The sequence below is a fragment of the Podarcis tiliguerta genome (genome assembly GCF_965153285.1).
Source record: "Podarcis tiliguerta genome assembly, chromosome: 13".
In the NCBI taxonomy this organism is placed as follows: domain Eukaryota; kingdom Metazoa; phylum Chordata; class Lepidosauria; order Squamata; family Lacertidae; genus Podarcis; species Podarcis tiliguerta.
In genome coordinates, this window is record NC_139546.1 from 3280146 (window position 1) to 3298635 (window position 18490).

Sequence of the window (18490 nt, forward strand, 5' to 3'; positions counted from 1 at the left end):
ACGGAAGGGCCCCGGCGAGGAGAGAGGAAGCACTTTCCCCGCCCGCCTAGGAAGCCGTCTCTTCTCCACCCAGGGGGAAGGGGCGGGGCCGGAAGTGACGAAAATGGGAGGCGACGCGGCCGGGGATGAGAAGGGCGGGAATTTCGACTTTGGAGGCTGGAAGGCGGAAGGAAGTGGCGAGAGAATCCCGGAGAAGCCCCGGCCTCTCTCTCGGTCGAGGTGAGCCCCCCCCCCTATAAATGGAAATAAATAATAAATGGCCAGTAATAATAATAATATTAATATAGCGTTGTTGTCGGAAGCTGGTGGTTGCTTTCTTTTATCTATCTATCTATCTAATCATCACTAAATTTGTATGCCTCCCTTGACCCAAAGATCACAGGGCGGCTCACAACATGAAAACACAGAATATATATAAAAAAAGCATCAAGGAAGGCGAGGATTCCCCCCCCCCCCCATTTCGATAAAGCAGTTCAAATTACTTGTCTAACAAATGAACCCAGAAAGCTTAACGTTATTGTCTTAACACAAGTGATGTTTTGGTAATCTAGATGATAGCATCTGTATTATTGTGGGGATAGTAACGTTACATGTATTGTCTGAACGCAGCTAGCCTAAATTTTTCATAACGATGCCATTGGTATTCAGGTTGCTTTGCTACTTCTAGACTACTACTCAATCACATTTTTGGGGGGTGTTGTACTTTTGTGTGCAAAATTTACATCTCATGAATCACATACAAGAGGAAACAGGGGGGGGGGAGATAGCTCCATATAGTTTTCTATTTCTGTTATGTGGTCACTTTTTTACTACCTTTCAGTCATACTCCTCAGATTGAACATTGCAATTCTACCATCATTTTCTACATATTTGTTATCTCAGTTGCTTTCACGTGAATGATATAAATTTGATAGAATTTACACTAGGGTAGAAGCGGAAAATGAGCACTACAATAAACCAATATTTTTACAGTTGACAATAAGAATCTCCCAGATCTTAGACATGGTATAACGTCTATTTATTTATTTTCAGTTAGGTTTCTATGAAATGGACAAAGCTGCAGGTGACTTAAAACTGGCTCTTCACAATGGATGTGAATCCTTGCAGATACATGTAGAAGTTCATCAAAAATCAAACAGGTTGGTGTAAAAATTTCCATTTCAGAAAGTCCTTTTCATCCTCACTTGCAGCAGAATGTCATGTGCTGCAGCAGGGTGGGGGGACAAACAATAAGTCCCAGAAGCTGACTAGACATGGTGGGGCTCAAAACCATGTGTGGATCTCATCCACGCTGTATAAAAGGTTTAGAAAAAACAGCCTTATTTCTTAATGAAGTTGCTGCAAGTTCTGTGAATTGCCTTATACAGATCATTGGTCCATCTAGCCCCCAACACTCCAAGATAACTTTCAGAGATACTGAAAATTGCACACAGGACCTTTATGCAATGTAAATGATCTGCCACAGAACTTTGCTATCTTCCACATTCTAAAGATTAAGGAAATCGTATTTTCAGGAGGAGAATCAGTTACGTTGGTAACTTTTGTTACTTTTGTATACTTGTGGCTAAAAAGCATATTTTCACCTGTCCCCATTTGGCTGATGGCAGGGGACCTTTCCTCTGTACAGTGAAGCTTAGTGCATAAGGTTTAGGCAGGTCGGTTTTGTTTTATATTTTTCTCTTTCTGCAGGCCCTTCACCTGAGAGCAGCTTGCTCAATCCCTAGTAGGATACCATAATCAAGAGTGTGAGGGTTCACTGCTGGGCATACTTTTCACAGCCTCTGAGTGGGTGGGGTCTCCTTGCACCAGGTCTTTTCTAGCTGTAACGGTTATGCCTGAAGTTATGATGTTTTTCTCTTTTACCCAGCACTGCAAAGAAAGAGGATATCAAACTGGGTGTCTTAAAACTACTAGAAAGGCATCCTGTGGTCTTTGGTGATTACAAATGGACTGAGTTTGATGATTATTTCCTGACAAATAATGTGCAGTCCATTGCAGTTGTGGACACAGAGCTAAAGTTGAAGGAAAGACAGGTATTACCTTATGGCTTACCTTATTCAACACTTATGGGGTGTGTGGAAGGCTGCAGCTTGTTACTGTTAAATAAGATCATGAAAGCGGAGGTAACGTCCACTACAATTGCTGTTAAGTGCATTTGTCTGGATCATGAATGCTTTCTGCAATCCAAATTCCCCCGTATTGTTGGCTCCCCTTTTCCAACTGCTACTGGAGAATGCATGCATTGTGTAAGTTTTCAGTTTTGAATGCTCGTGTGAAAATAGAATGCCAGATAGATAACTGACATGACAGAGAATGGGTGGACAACAGCATTTCTCCCAGAAGTGCCACTTTTTCTTAATATGAAGAGTGTTCGCTGCACACACCACTACCCGCAAGAGGGAGCGTTGAAAATTGTATTTTCCTCCTACAGTCAGAAGTGGTGAAGTTCACACTACCACCTCATTCTCTTCCATGTATAGATGAGGGCTTATAATTCATGGTAAGTTTAATTAGACTAGGCCAGACTCCTTTGGGAGCCAGTGTGGTGTAGTGGTTAAGAGCGGTAGTCTCGTAATCTGGTGAACCAGGTTCGGGTCTCCGCTCCTCCACATGCAGCTGCTGGGTGACCTTGGGCCAGTCACACTTCTCTGAAGCCTCTCAGCCCCACTCACCTCACAGAGTGTTTGTTGTGGGGGAGGAAGGGAAAGGAGATTGTTAGTCGCTTTGAGATTCCTTAGGGTAGTGATAAAGTGGGATATCAAATCCAAACTCTTCTTCTTCTTTTTCTTCTTTGAAAACTACCTCAGACAATTTTTACCACCACTTGAGAAACTGGACACTTTACCTTGCTTTAACAAAAGTTATCTTAAAAGATGTATCCAGGTTGCTTGCCAGAGAGTTCTCATGTGGTTTTTCCTCTTCGTTATAGGCTATAGATCTGAGTAAGTGCAACCTTTCATTACACATTTTTCATCTCGGTGAAGAAGGGCCCAGTGCTGAAAATCTGGAGGCAGAGGATGAGAATATTGTTGCGGCTAATCACTGGGTGTTACCAGCAGGTATTTTTAAATTATTTATAGTTTTTAAGATGGTTCTGATGGAGTTGGAACAGCATAGGATTAGAATGTACTAGTCAAGAGGAAGTAGAAGGATGGTTTGATTATTTATGTGGGCAGGGACAGATTTAGATTAAAACTGTGATGGGAGCAAGCAAGAAATTGAAAACTGCATAGAACACTAAATTAGAGTACACTGGTCCTGCCACTTATTTGTAATGGGGGTTTGAGCCCCATGTTGGGTAAAAGATTCCTGCATTACGGGGGTTGGACTAGATCAGGGGTTGGCAAGGTTTACCTCGCCTGGGCTGGTTCACTCCAGCGGAGATCCCTCCGTGGGCCGGATTGCAGGCGCGTGTGAGTATGCACACCCACGATTTCCGGCGTCTGCACAGGTGCGATTTTCAGCATTGCGGAAGTGAGTCCCTGTGCCACACTGTGCCAGTTTAGTGCCGAGTGGGCGACTTGGTTCGGGGACAGCTTGTGGGCCAGTTAAACAACCCCCGTGGACCGCTTGTGGCCCATGGGCCTTAGGTTGCCTACCCCAGTCTAGATTATCCTAGTGGTCCCTTCCAACTTCATGATTTTACGATTGCAGCTATGCATGAAAAATAAATGAAGAGCGAGAGGAGTCCTAGATCTCACACAAACTTCCCAGACCCCAGTAAGCAAGGTGGAGGGCTCAAAAAGTTCTTTCCATGACTTGACTAAAATGTACAGGTGATTAGATTGCAGACGAGGAATCTTTGGCCATGCTGGCTGGGGCTGATGGGAGCTGGAGTCCAGCAACATTTGGAAGGGAACAGGTCCCACACCAAGGTTGAAATGCATCATGTTGTCTTAACTGGAATAAGAAATATTATGCAATCCTATGTGTGTTCATAAGTATGTTCAGTGCAAAGAATACAGCACTATTTTATTAAGTTCCCAGCAAAGTTGGTGTAATTCATTAAGTAGCAAATGGGTTGTTGGGTTTCAAAATGATATTTTGATTTGCAAAACCACACGTTGGAAATGATGTATAATGGTTCTATGTTTCAGCTGAATTCCATGGTCTATGGGAGAGCCTTATTTATGATGCTGAGATAAAATCAGATGTAAGTTGAAAGTATTAAGTTTTTATCTGGGATATAAACGGTTCTTCATTGTAAACTTTCACTGAACTAGATGAGTTGTTCATTCTTACTCAGGCTTGTGTCAAGTTCAGAAGCAGTTTGGATGTTTTTTATATTTTTTTTAAATTAGTTTTCAATTACAGTCCAATAATAGTCTCATTATAACAGTACCAATTTATAATACCAATCATTCAAATACCCAGTTATATAATTTAGATAAAGTGACTCCCTGCATGCTAGATTTGATGGTTTGATGATTTTCTTTATTTCTGCATTCCAAAATCTTATTAATTTCAGTTACATTCTGGTCATAATATTAATCCCTTATACAACAACTGCAATATTCATAATTTCTATTTGTGTTGACACATTAAATGATTTATAAAACTACAAGTTAGGAACTCAAACTATATCCTTGTTCTTCCTGTGTGGCAATTATTCCGTCTGTGGTGTTTCTTCATGTCCTTGTAATATGTTATATCTTTCTTTCCACCAATTGTTGCTGTTGTCCGTCATGCCTTAGGCAGTGCTGATATCCCATTGTGGTTCCAGAAATTTCTCTGTCGCTCCATCCCATGCTTCGTTGTTTTGCAACTTTAATAGCTGCAAAAGTCACTCTATCCCAGTAGATAATATGTTTTCACCATTTTTCCTCTCAGCCTGGGAAGAAGAGTGGTCTGTCAAACTGTAGATGACTCAGTAAAGAACCTTATCCGTTCCTTTGCAGTTCACAGACTCCTTTCAGCCTTCCTTCCAACTGAAGATATATGAGCAATTATATTTCCAATTAAATTAAATTCTGAGTTTATGGAGCATTACTCAGTTCACTCCATAAATAATAAAGGATGAGGAAGAGTCCGCTCTAAGTTTCCATCGTAAACTTAATCATGCCTGTGACTCTTCCAAGGAAAGAAGTCTTCTGAACACAATTGTTTTCCGAATGGGATGCAATACTACATTAATATTTCAACAGACTGTTTTAGGAATGCCTTCCAGAAAAGACACAAGACATTAACAGCAAACAAAAAGCAAAACAAATAGTGGAAATGAATGTTTGTGCAAGCGTTATGTAAATATATTGGAAATTCCAGAGGTAGCAGGATATCTGACAAATTTCACAGCTATAGATGTTTTTATTGCCTACTGATCTTGAAAGTCTTTTGTTATTTGCCTACAAATACAATACTGGGTTCTGATGTTCCAACGTGGTGGTTACTTTTCACACCTCCTTTATGCCATCATTGAGAAAAATAGAGTGCTTCATTTTAAAAACAACAACTGAATAATTCAGTTATAATGTGGAATTTTATTTCTCTCCCCACACCCCTTTTTTTTCTCTCTCTCTCTGCTCAATTAGCTATTAGATTATGTGACTACAACATTACTGTTCTCTGACAGAAATGTCAACAGCAACTTGATATCGTGGAATAGAGTTGTTCTGCTGCATGGTAAAGTTTAAATTTTACTGTTTTATACTTGACTGAAGTACTTATAGGCTTTATATAGCACCCTTAAAGTGTTGAAAGCACTTCATGTGTCCTGGCCTCATTTGTATGGGACACATAGCCATGGTTTACTTTAACCATGGTTTGTGGTTGTGGTTAGTGTATATTTTAATGTACGAGTCTTAAAATACTAGACAGAACTAAATTGCTTCAGTTTCATCAAAAATATGAAGCATGCAAAGGCCAAAACCTCACTTTAGTTGGAGATGATGATTAAACTTGTTAGCCCCTGCCTTTTTTTTTTTTTTTTTTTTTTTTGGCAAAAAGTAACTCAAAGCAACTTACAAAATTAGGTATGTGTTCAATACTTAAGTTTTCTGTACTTTAACTGCAGGTCCTCCAGGAACTGGTAAAACTTCGCTATGTAAAGCACTGGCCCAGAAGCTGACTATTAGACTTTCTCATAGGTAATTCAGATAATTGTTTGGTATCTTAAAAATTAAAATAGTACCTAGTCTAAGAGCTCTGCTTTTCAAAAGTAGACTATTCCTGTGCTATGCAGCTCCTTTTCATTTTCCTGTGACTTGCAGGAGAGAATTTTCCAGCGGATTGTTCCTCAGACATCTTCCCTCTGTTTTGTGCCTCCTCACTGGCAAGATGAACTCTTGGGTGGAAGAAATTAAAAGCAATGCTATACATTTGTATTAGAAAGTGAGAAAATATTATGTCCCAAAGTAATTGAAATAACTTAGCTATTGAAATTCTAAATTATTTAACAAATAATGATAAGTTGAGCACTTTTTATAATGACAAGTTGAGCGCGTTTTCAGTGGGGATCTGAGCACATACTTAGGTGCTTGCAGGTTTAATGGGAAAGTTAATGGGCTGGACCATGCTGTGTGAACTTAGATTTCATCAGAGTCCTTGGGGAAATGTCCTTACGGATAAGTTGGAAACATAAGAAGTTGTCCCATGCCGTCAGAGCATATGTTTGCCTCACTCAGCATTGTTGACAGTGACTCCCCAGTGTTGCAGACTCCCCACTCTGCCTGCAGATGCCACTGGGGACTCACCCAGGGACCGTTTGTGAGTGGAGCATCAAGCTGCAGCCCTTGCCCTCGACTTAATTTCACTTTTTCACCTTGCACTCCTGGACTTTTCCCTATGAGCTATACAAGCACCAGCAGCATTAATGATTCTCCTGCTTTTACTGAGCTGATTTTTCACTTAAATTTTAGATATCGCTATGGACAGCTGATAGAGATAAACAGCCATAGCCTCTTCTCCAAGTGGTTTTCTGAGGTAAGTATTTATGCAACATTCTTAGCAGTTTTGTGATTCGGAGAATGTTTCCTGCCTATGCAGTGGTTTAAAGATACTGTCAGATTTGTCCAGTAGTTAGGGTTCTTATGCTGTGTTTTAGCACACGGTTCTTTTTACTTTTTGGTGTAAAAGTAAATACCGTATCCATGAACCTGATGCAGAGAAAATAATGTTCTCCAGTACAGCCCTTTAGACAAAATGAAGTGGATTGTGGAGATTGTATAAAAAGTGAGCTACCTCATGCGACAATAAGAAAGAAAAGTTGCAGAGCCTTAATAAGTGGGGTGAATGGCTAACCCTCCTTTTAGCAGGGGAACCCTGTCCTTTCTCCAGCCTTCTGCTTCTTGCACCATCAGGATATCTCTGCAACATGTACTTGGGCTATGGCAGCAACTGACAACCTTTTAGGCCACATTTGGATTTCTGAGAAAGTGCCACATGGATACTACTTCCTCCAGTCGCTTCTCTTCCCCTTCCCTCGCTTGGATCAGGCCTCTCTGAGAGACAGAAAACATGCACACACAACACTTTTTTTAAAAAAACACCACATTTATAAATACATTGACAAAGTTGTATCAAAGTATATAAAGCAAAATTATTAGTTATAACAGATATGCAATGACTGCGCATTGCTTAGATTGGTGACCATGAGTAAAATGTATTTTGTATCAGTAACAATAAGTATTTATAGGAATTTATAGGAAGGGGGTGAGGAAGAGAAGGAGGAAGAAAATAAAAGGTGTACTTCATGCACACCAACTGTGCTGTAAGCTTTGGGTTCGGTTCTACCATATACCTCATTATTTGTGTAATCAATAAAGTCACATTGGGCTACATAAAAATTCTAATGTTTCTTTTGACCTCTTGCTTCTTTAATTTTTGCGACAATTTTTCCAGTAATGCTGTTTGGCAAATTGCTGCTCGATGAGTAACAATTGTAACGATTTCCATGTCCTGGCAATAATCGTTCTTGCAGTGGTTAAAGATGTATTATGAGTCCGTTGTTCTAACTTGCAACATTTCGTGACTTTGCAAGTTCATAGTGCTAGTCTTGTCTGCCTTGTATAATCAAAGGTATTTCCGTAAATACAAGGGATCTGTGTAAAGCCTGGATCCAGTAGACCTACTCCGAATCCTGAAAAGCACATAGAGCTGAAAAAGGAAGTGGGAAGAGTGTCCGTCTTCCAGCTTCCTTTGGTGCTATGTTCTTTTCAAGGAAGAAAAAGTTAACGGCCTTCACCACTTTATATCTGGTGAGGGAGAGGTTTTATGGCTGATTTAGCATATTGTCTAAGACTGCAATTCTGTACTTGCTTACCTGGGAATAAGTCCAACTGAACACAGTGGATTGTGGTGCTAGAAGATGAGCAAAGCAGGACACCTATTTTACCTTCTCCTAAAACCACAGAGAAGGAACTACAAATCAGCAACTCTGCTTGATTCTTCCTGTTAGCAAAAAAAAGTTTGTTCATTCTAAGCCAGGTGGGGAGCACTGTGTGTGCAGTCTCACCTGCAAATTCCATGAGTATCCTCTGCCGCCTAGGCTTCTTGGAGGCCCCATCTGCTGCATGGCCCTGCTAGAATGTTAACACCCCTTTTCAGGTTCTCCATCATCCCCACCAAGGGAGGTCGAGCCCACAGGTCAAGAACAGTTCTGTTTCTGCTGCCGCTATAGCTGTTGTGGCGGCAGGAAGTGCCCACGTTTGGTCACCAGAGGGGATTGGGAAAGTGCCAAATGGCAAGGCTGGGAGAGCAGAAAGGAATGCATTATTTTATATACATCCATTTTCCCCCCTCAGAGTGGCAAACTGGTTACCAAAATGTTCCAGAAGATTCAAGAATTGATTGATGACAAAGATGCCCTTGTATTTGTACTGATCGATGAGGTATGGCCACAGCATCATTTTAAATGTTAAAACATTGGCTGCATTACATTTCTGGGTCATGGTGGGAGATAAAATGACAAAAGGGGCGATTTTGATTGGCAAGAAGATTATCATATTATTTTAGCATAACTTATTTTTAGTCCCTTTTTACATTTATGATAATGGTGTTTGAGAGTTGCTGTAGATGGCAACTTAGTTGACAGGACAAGGAAAGTCCTAAGTGTGACTGGTTGAGTTGTTTCGCATAGATGCCTCCTGAATGTAGGACAGAGTAGCTGTACGCACATTAAATACATGTGCTACTGTGATTACTGTTCCTAAAAATCTGTGAGAGAGCTACTTTTGTTTGTTTGTTTTTGTTTAAGGTGGAAAGTCTCACAGCAGCGCGTAGTGCTTTTCGGGCAGGGACAGAACCTTCTGATGCCATCCGGGTTGTAAACGCAGTCTTGACACAAATCGATCAGATCAAAAGGTAACAAGCTACATTTATAACTTTTTCTGGAAGGGTATAAAATGCCTAGGAACAATGGAGGGCACAAAAGCAAAGGAGCTACTTTACAAGATCTGATTAGTAGGTCCTAATAAGGCAATCTTTATGTCCTCCCATCTGGCATAAAATATGATCAGATGATATTTGCCATTCTTACAGGATAATTGCTCCATCCAGGTTTCATTGGAAAGCATCCAGATTCATTTGTCCAGTTCTGAGTGGGTCCCTTTAGTTGTTGAGGCAGTAGGTATCCCTACAACACTGATGTGCAGGCCCAGTGTCCTTTGGAGTCCTCTAAACCTCAGCTTTCACCTTTTAGATTCAAAGTACGTTCTTAGCTATTGTAGTCGCAGAGAGGCATGGCAAAAATTTCAGATTAAATCCTTCAGGTGCAGTCACCAGCCATGTACCCAAGAGGCTATCAATGCACATGTAACTGGCAGTGGAAACTTTCAAGTGTTGAACCTATGAAATGAGTGTTACAGCATCTGTGTGTGTTTCTTAAAGGTATCCTAATGTAGTTATCTTGACGACCTCAAATATCACGGAGAAAATTGATATGGCCTTTGTGGACAGAGCAGATATCAAGCAATACATTGGCCCACCTTCTGCCGAAGCAGTGTTCAAAATATATCTTTCTTGCTTGGAGGAACTAATGAAGGTAAACTCTCAGAAGCTCTTATCATCCACATTGTATCAAATCCTTAGAGGCACGACTAGCATCCTAGAATTCCAACAAAACGTTAGAATGTGGGCCCTCACAGTAAAACGCTGTGTCTGTGTGAGAATGTTAGGATATAGTTCCATTCCACCTTTAGAACAGATGTGTGGATTGTTGTATGTCACATGTCTGTTTACTTCCAGCACAGTCTGCTGGGGACTTCCGTTGTATATTGCTTTTGCTATGCTGCTGTTTGCTGGGACACGAAGGGAAGCAGACATGTTTTTCCTTTGTTCCTGATGCTGAATAAACGCCTGTAAATATGCTTACATAAGCCTCTGTCCGCCACTTCCGTTGTGAAAAGTTACTCACTCTGCTGATTAGAGCGTGCTCAGTCTCTGAAGGCTTCTGAGGCTCGAGTTCCTGATAGATGCTGTTCCGAGAACCGGAGTTCGCCCTGCTGCTGGCCGGTGGCTGGAGCCAGCTGGGGGCCTGCCAAATGCCCCCGTCTCCCTGGATGCATCCCAACGGAGATGGCCTCTTTGCTCAAGCAGGAGGCAGCCCCAAGTCAGTGCAGAGGGGGCGTGTTGGTGAGGCCTCCCTCCTCTACAAGTGACAGTGTGGTCAGGCTGGCTCTGGCTTTCCCCGGCTGTGAGAGAAGGTGAGGTTTGCTGAGCTGTCCGATTGGGTGCCCAGGCTTTCTCCACCTCCTACCCAGCTATAAAGGGAGGGCTATCTTGTGATCACCTGCCACCCTTTTGAGGGAAGGAGGAGAAAAGGACTGGGCAGCTGCTGAAGCTCAGCGGAGCCATGAGGAAAATCCTAGGGGCACCTCAACTCTCTCCCTTTTTCTCAGTCCTGGAATAGGGAAGTCATTGTTCCCTTTGAATGAGCAACCTGACCCTTAAAGGAAATGGAACACATTCCTTCTCTTCTCTCCACCCCACATGAGCCCAGAGCATCTGTTTCACAGCAGAGGGAGGGAAGCATGAGCAGTTCGTTTCTACCACTTTTCAGGGTTTAAAAAACCTTTTGGCTTTTTCAAAAATAAATAAATATCTGCTTCTCCATACCTTGGTGTTTGCATACCTTGGGTATGTTTGTCCCTATTGTTGCTTTTCTGCTTACAGATGTTTGATTATCGTTGTTCCATCATTTACCTCTGAATGCTCATTATGTTACTTACCTGCGCTAGATATTGGGGAGCTACGAGTAGACAGCATGTGGGGAGTTTTTAAAATAAAAAATATAATTTGTTTTTGGGTTGTGACCAGGGCCCCCAAGGTGGTATACAAAACATTCAAACAAACCAGATTGAGAAAAGAACTGTGTGTGTATGTGCTTGTGTGTGTAAGCAAAACTCTGAGGAGTGGAATAACCTCCACAATCTGCAAATCATTAAGAGCTGTGTAGAATAGACATTGTTTTTACTTCCCACCTGGTAAGGCCAGTCTCACCTCCCTTGGGAGGGAGTTCCACAGTTGGAGTGATCCTGTGTGTTCCCCCCAACCTTTGTTATGTTTTGAGTAGTAATGCGCTTGTGAGATTTATACATTTCTTACAGATAAGATCTTTTCCCTCCCAAGTGCCAGATAATATATCCTCGACAGCAGCTGCTGACACTCCGTGAGCTGGAGGTGATTGGTTATTTAGACAGTGATGTGTCGAAACTGAGTCTCATATTGAGAGAAATTTCAAGGTAGGATTCCTGGTTTCGTTTAATCTGTCTTTTCATTTTACCCTCACAAGTAAAGTGAAGGTTGTGGTTCTTCACTTACTCTCCCATGAAATCAAATGCTTGTGTTTTCAGAATACAGGCCAAAGTGAGAAATTCTCCTCTACTGTTTCTTGATGGATCTATGCAGGTTTAGTACTTTTTTTTGGGGGGGGGGAATAAGCAAATAATGCTGCTTCTAATAGGGTAATAAAATCCCCTGATTTTTAATGAGCTTTTTGCTAGAGGAAAACTATTATAACTTAGTGCAACACTGAAAATACAAGTGCTTATGGCAAGTATGAATTGCGTCCCGGTGACCCAGAAGGGGGAAGCCTTTCCAAAGGGAAATTAACTGGTCATCTTCTTCCACCTGTGATCAACATAGGTATGTGGGCCACTGCATTATATGGTCTAGGACAGGCTTCCTCAACCTCGGCCCTCCAGATGTTTTTGGCCTACAACTCTTATGATCCCTAGTTAGCAGGACCAGTGGTCAGGGATGTTGGGAATTGTAGTCTCAAAACATCTGGAGGGCTGAGGTTGAGGAAGCCTGGTCTAGGAGCTTCTGTGATCTAAGGCTAGTTCTGTCCTTTTTCTTGATATTTCACCACACTCTTTCTCAGGGAATGTATAAATTGTTTTGTAGTCTTTGAGTAACTTTCTGAAATACAGGTAATTAATAAACGTTCAATAGTGAACAAGAGTTGCTGCGCTTTATCTGCAAAATGCCTTCCCTTGTCACAAAGTAAATTGCAAGAATAACAAAAGGAAGCCTTTTTTTCTTTTAAAAAAGTAAACCAGCTTTTCATGTCAAATACACCAAGGCACGTACCTACAAAAAAAGCAATGGAAGAAGTCATTCTGGTTCTGGACAAGGCTTAGAACTCCTCCCCACTCCCAACATCTAAATATCAGCATACAGGGAAATTTCTGCAGGAAAACTGAGTTCCCAGCTGCAATCTGAACAAGTACAGTCTATCTCCTCATCTGCTCTTTGTGAGAACTAGGTCTAAGGGAGACTCAATTCTGAAGACCACAGCTGCTGACTACCAACAACAAGAGATGTCGTAGAAATTACCAGTCTTGTATCCTAATTTTGCTGTTCGTAGCACACTTAGCACTTCCTTATGGGCTTGTATTTGTGAACGTGAGCCTGATGGCTCTCCTGCTTCTGTATTAATACAGGAAAAGTGAAGGACTTAGTGGCCGTGTTTTAAGGAAACTTCCTTTTCTGGCACATGCACTTTACATTCAGGTAAGGCCCTGCTCCTTGTTCTCGTTACTGCAGGGATGGGTTCGCTTGCTGGCTTCCTCTGACCCAGGGATTGGGTGCCAACAGCACCTACTCTTTGTTGACCCATTTCAGGCTTCTGTATATGGCTTTTGGAACCTGCTCTAATGTATTTATTGCCCATGGGCTTTCCACCAGTTTTGATGGAATTTAGCAATTCACCTTCTGCTTGTAAAATGCTGATGCCATGGGGCCAGTCCCTCCCTCCCTTATGTGGTGGATACACTGACCTTGACACTGGTTTTACTTTTATTTTTTATTCTAGTCGCCTAACGTCACAACGACAGCTTTCCTTCAAGCCTTGTCACTTGTGGTGGACAAGCAATTTGAAGAAAGAGCAAAACTTGCCGATTGCGTTTGACAATTCTCCTTCCTCCTCCAGTGCTTGACTGAGTAAAACACTTCCATTAGTTACTCTGTTGTATTGTCTTTCTGCATGATTGTTAGGACTTATTAAGGAACCTGTAAAAACCTGAATAAGAAGAAGTAGGGAAATGTATAGTTTTTTCAATGATATGTTTCCAAGTGCAGTTTAGGCATAGAGACTTTATATACATTGAAGAGCTTTATTTCATTTGAGCTGTAAACCTGATTAATTCCTAAAAATAACTATTTTTGTCACTGTTCATGTACATTTTTTAAAGCTGTATCGGAAATTCTGCACTTTGTATCATTTTCTGGTATTTTCTGAACTAGAATATTGTCAACAAAATAAAAAAAAACCAAAATACTGCCGAAACAGATGTGCTGATTATGGGTGAGATCCAGCTTAGACTTTCAGTCGATTCTTTTGACCCACAAGATGAAATTCAGTGCATGTACAGTGGTACCTCGGGTTAAGTACTTAATTCATTCCTGAGGTTCGTTCATAACCTGAAACTGTTCTTAACCTGAAGCACCATTTTAGCCAATGGGTCCTCCCGCTGCCACCGTGCCGCCGGAGCATGATTTCTGTTCTCATCCTGAAGCAAAGTTCTTAACCTGAAGCACTATTTCTGAGTTAGCAGAGTCTGTAACCTGAAGCGTATGTAACCTGAAGCGTATGTAACCCGAGGTACCACTGTAAAGTACATTAAAATCACAGAGACTAATAGGACAGATCATAAGACTAGGCATGTTTCTGACTTTTGTCTAATACGAATGATCTCTGATCCTGAACACCTCAGACAGAAACTTGGCAACGGCCAAAGTCACACCGGGAATCTTATCGTCTAGTAGGAACTTGGCACAGAATTGGGCAGATTTACTTGGTAGATTTGCCATTAGTGGATTAATCAGATGTTGCCGGGCCTGTTTCTATAATCTACAGGACAGGAGAATGTTCTTCATGCATTCTGCTTCCTGATTAGCACATGCGAAATACGGGACACCAGCAAATCTACCTCACAGCATTTCAGCGGGAAACACATTAAGTCTTAGTAAAAGTCTATGATAATTGGCAACTGATCCAGCTTAGTCTGAGTGGGAATCTGCCTGCGCAACAGGGCTTCTCCTCCCAGCTGCAGCCCCCCCTCCCCAAAAACAAGAATCCTGGAGCAGATTCTGGGCCTGTGTAGTGGGGCTGGGGGGAGGGAGGAGAGAACCTGGGGGTGACGTGCGAATGGGCAAGCATCATTGGATGTCACCACCCCTAAGGCTTCCACATTAGGCTCAAATAGTCACTCTCTGGTGCTGAGCAACAATTGTCCCTGAGCAGATAAAGAAGCCTTGTGAAATGGATATAGGGAACACACCCCCCCTTCCCCTGTGCTATTCAGTCTGCCACAATTTAACAATGATTGATATAAAAGTGCATAGGATCGCTAGAATAATTACTGGGCAGACATGGAGCACTTTATGTGTCATCAGGTGAAAATGCAATGCCGAGTGTAAATGTTCATATTGGAAAAATGATCACATTGGTTCTTCATTTACATATTTAATCCTGTGTATCTGGTACAGGCAGGGATTTGGTTTAGAGAATAACAGTAGGGCTAGCATGTATTTGTATTCACACAATTTTAATGCCAATCTAGTTGGTGTTTACAAGAAACCTTACTATTTACATTTTTAAAGAAATTAAATTCTGATTTATTTATTTTTAGAAAAATCCAATTTAAATCTGACTTTTATCCACCCTGTCAGACACAGATCCTTTAGCCTTAGGCTTAGGGCTTGTCCCTTCTCCCAGCTTCCAATCCTATATGAGTTTCTTAGCATTGAGACAGAAGAAGCACAGCTCATCCCAACGGCTTTGTAATAGTCATGTGCAGCTACCCTTCTCGAAGCTCCTGGTCCCCTTCACATTACTCCACAAGTGGAAACTCCGTCACAAGTCCTGATCCTCTATCCCAATCCACACTTTCTGAGTCGTGACTATGTGATGTTAAGGAATCAGAATAGGTGGGGTGTTCATTTAGGTAATTCAGAAACAACTAACTACCCAGTAGGTAGAATAAGATGTGTAATAGTGTGTGGAGTTAGGTGAGTTCCCCAGGATGTGAAGGCAAACTCCAGTGGATGGAGTGGAAGAGACCAATTCTGTGTCCAACGGTCAAGAAGGCGATTTCTGCACGTGCTGTAGAGGGAAATGAAGGGCAGGTGAGGTTCGTCTACCTGGGAAGGGAGCCCATCTATTTAATTTTTTTTGAATTTGCATTTTATTTATTTGTTAACATTCTTATATTACATTGGTAAACATTGTCATATTACATCCCCAGTAGACAGATTCAGGGGATATTATAAATCTGCTGGAATACCTGGATTTAAGAATAGATAAACCGGCCGTTTTAATGGCAGTGGACGCAGAGAAAGCCTTTGACAATGTATCCTGGAAGTTTATGAAGGGTATGTTGCCACAGGGAGCCCATCTAGGAGAAGGAAAACCACCCTCATCCTCCCCTGCCTTGTGGGATATCTTCAGGAGAAGAAAAGGCTAGGGAGTAAACCCGACACAAAAACAGAGCGGAGTCCCTAAGATGGTGGGATCGCGCCTTGTACGCCTTCCCTCAACTCCCACAGCCAAGCTGGTGCCAAATGTATTGCTCTGCTTTCCTTTGGACCACATTAGTGAGGCTGAGAGAGGGGTCTTGATGTCTGGGCAACCCAGGGACCTCCACACACACTGCCAGACTTGACTTCATCCCCGGAGGTGCACTCCATTGCCTCTTGAGACAGACAGAAAATCATAAGTACATTAAGTTTCCTTCAAGGAGGTCTATCAAAGGACTTACTTCAAATGCGCTGAAGAGACAAGTGTTATCTGAGTCATTTGCTCCCGATTGTGAGTTTTCTGAGGGCAACATAACCTCACCCGCAGCAGGGCTTTTTTAAAGCAGGAACTGAAAAAACCTCAGGTGGGCTCCATTGCCATTATAAGAGAACAAGGGAGGTATTTGTGGTGAGCTCCAGCACCTCTATTTCTAGAAAAATAGCACTGACCGGCAGTGATATAAAGCTTGCCCTCTCAAAATTGGAATCTAAGTGATAAACTCTATTTGTTATATATGAGTCACTTTCTCTTAACTATCATCTTTGCAACATGAGTGCTGCAGTTCAGGGCCCCCGTTGGAAAACCTTTAATAAAGAGATGTCGCCAGAACAAACCTTTCCTAGATGGCTGCTTTTCCAACAACTTCTTGATAGTTATCCCTCAAAATTGGGGAGGGTGGGCGGCCTGGACTGTTATTCTATGTTCCAGTCGTTTGGCGTGGTACTCTTGAGAACAGCCAGCTTGGCTCCTTACCTCTGAGTTGTTTTTTGGGTAATATGAGGTGTACAGTTTAAATACAAGAGAGAAAGGGGGCGACGACAACACAAGAGACACAACTCACAAAAAGAGTGTGTGACCTAGTTTTGAAAACTATGGTCATGATATGATTAAGAGCAGTGCTTTTTTCGAGGGGGGCAGGGGCGGGACCATAGCTGTCAACTTACAGATTTGAAAATAAGGGACCAGCAGCCAAAATAAGGGACCTGCAACCTCACCTGTTCCAGGCACTCCAGTCTTCCTGTCCTCCTGCAGTCTGGTCAAACTCATGCTGGTAGCTTCAAGAACACTGTCCAACCAACTTTGTAACCAGAGGTTCAGCTGAATAGAATCTGAATAACATGCACCACAAGGCCTATGCAGCCTCAACTTAAGATGGCTTTGCACTGCAAAGTTTGCAGCAGCACGTGCAACAAAATGGCATTCAAACACCCCCTCAGCTTGCATTAACTAGCCACACACAAGGCATGCAAGCTCCACCCCAGAGTCGTTCTTAGACTTCTTACTGGGTGAGCAACACAGCCAAGCAACACAGTTGGAGCCTCCCTCCTCCCTGGCTGGCAGGGAGGAAGGGAGAGGAGCTGCTTCCTTTGAAATTTAAGGGACATCATTTAAGGGGCATTTAAGGGACATCCATCAATGAGGGACAGCAGCGGGACATGCCGCTGGAATAATGGACTGTCCCTTCAAATAAGGGACACTTGACAGCTATGGGCGGGACGCAGGGGTGTGCATGCCCCTAAATATTTTGTGAATCTAACGGGAGAAGAAACTAAAAAATTAATTTTTGTTTAGTTTCTTCTCTAGCACTGTGAATTGTCAGTTCCATTGCTACCCCCAATGGCAGCCTTATTTCCTGTCATGGTGTTTCCTGAGTCTCAGACGGAATGAGAGTACCCCTAAACATTTTTTTTAGAAAAAAGCCCTGATTAAGAGGATAGCTATTGGGTAAGGATCCAACAAAAACTTTAAATAATGAGCTGGTTTTGTCTACGAAGAATGTGGTAACTGAGTTCGTGTATGCTGAAATTTGGTATATACACTAGGGTTATAACTTTTCAACCTCATGTTCCTGAACTTTTGCCTAAAAACAAAGGAATGAACTGTCATTTCCAAAGCTTTCGAAAAAGTCACCCCGAAATCAATAAAGCAATTTTTGTATATGTAACTGTATAATGTAATATGCATAGTACAGTACGTATTATAATATAGGAAAAATAGATATTGCAAATTTTCTAATACAGTACTTGAATAATGTTTTGTACATTGTCCATCACTTCTTATTGCTTAGAATAAATTGAGGTTGCAGTTTGCCTTTGTTTCTGCTGCAAGCACCATAAAGTTCCCCCATCGCTTTGATTGCACATTCTTTCTATAGACCAATATTTGGATTCTTCTAGAGCATTCTAAACAGTTTTATGAAGTTCCAGACAGCTGTAAAAGTTCTAAACAGTTCCATAATTTTTTTTAAAGTGCTAATACTTATGAGTAACATTACATATACAATGATTCCAACTTTTCATTTCGCAGTGACCTTTCTTCACAACTGAGAAGTATTAGTCCCCTTTTTCTAAGCAAAAGTTCATCCCTTTATGATACAGGAAATCTTTTTTAAAAAGAGTCAAAAAGTTATAACCCTAATATACACAAACCCAAAGTTCCTGAATTCTCCTTTTATTGCCACAAGTTATAGCCTTCCGTTGTACAAGGCAGCTGTCCCCCGCCCGCTGTAAATGTTCAGACACACTTAGGTAATTT

The 18490-nt window shown here is 41.8% G+C and overlaps 1 protein-coding gene and 1 long non-coding RNA gene across 4 annotated transcripts; one reads left to right on the forward strand and one right to left on the reverse strand.

Annotated features, from left to right (window-relative positions):
• Positions 1-94: 94 nt before the first annotated feature.
• On the forward strand, positions 95-13723 carry TRIP13 (thyroid hormone receptor interactor 13). 2 transcript variants are annotated; one of them, XM_083407824.1, is made up of 14 exons: positions 95-219; positions 1037-1139; positions 1868-2033; positions 2930-3059; positions 4098-4153; positions 5529-5619; positions 6011-6083; positions 6855-6918; positions 8739-8825; positions 9191-9297; positions 9823-9976; positions 11563-11675; positions 12879-12948; positions 13250-13723. In XM_083407824.1, exons 1-14 carry the CDS (start codon positions 126-128, stop codon positions 13343-13345), a joined length of 1404 nt encoding a protein of 467 aa, XP_083263950.1. In that variant the 5' UTR covers positions 95-125; the 3' UTR covers positions 13346-13723. The 2 variants fall into 2 exon arrangements, with proteins under 2 accessions (XP_083263950.1, XP_083263951.1); XM_083407825.1 differs by having other exon boundaries at positions 98-219; positions 1033-1139.
• A 1140-nt stretch (positions 13724-14863) lies between these two features.
• On the reverse strand, positions 14864-18051 carry LOC310661739. 2 transcript variants are annotated; one of them, XR_014504118.1, is made up of 2 exons: positions 17980-18051; positions 14864-15541 (listed from the first exon to the last, which is right to left on the reverse strand). It is a non-coding gene; the product is annotated as an uncharacterized lncRNA (long non-coding RNA). The 2 variants fall into 2 exon arrangements; XR_014504119.1 differs by lacking the exon at positions 17980-18051 and adding an exon at positions 15723-16017.
• Positions 18052-18490: the final 439 nt, after the last annotated feature.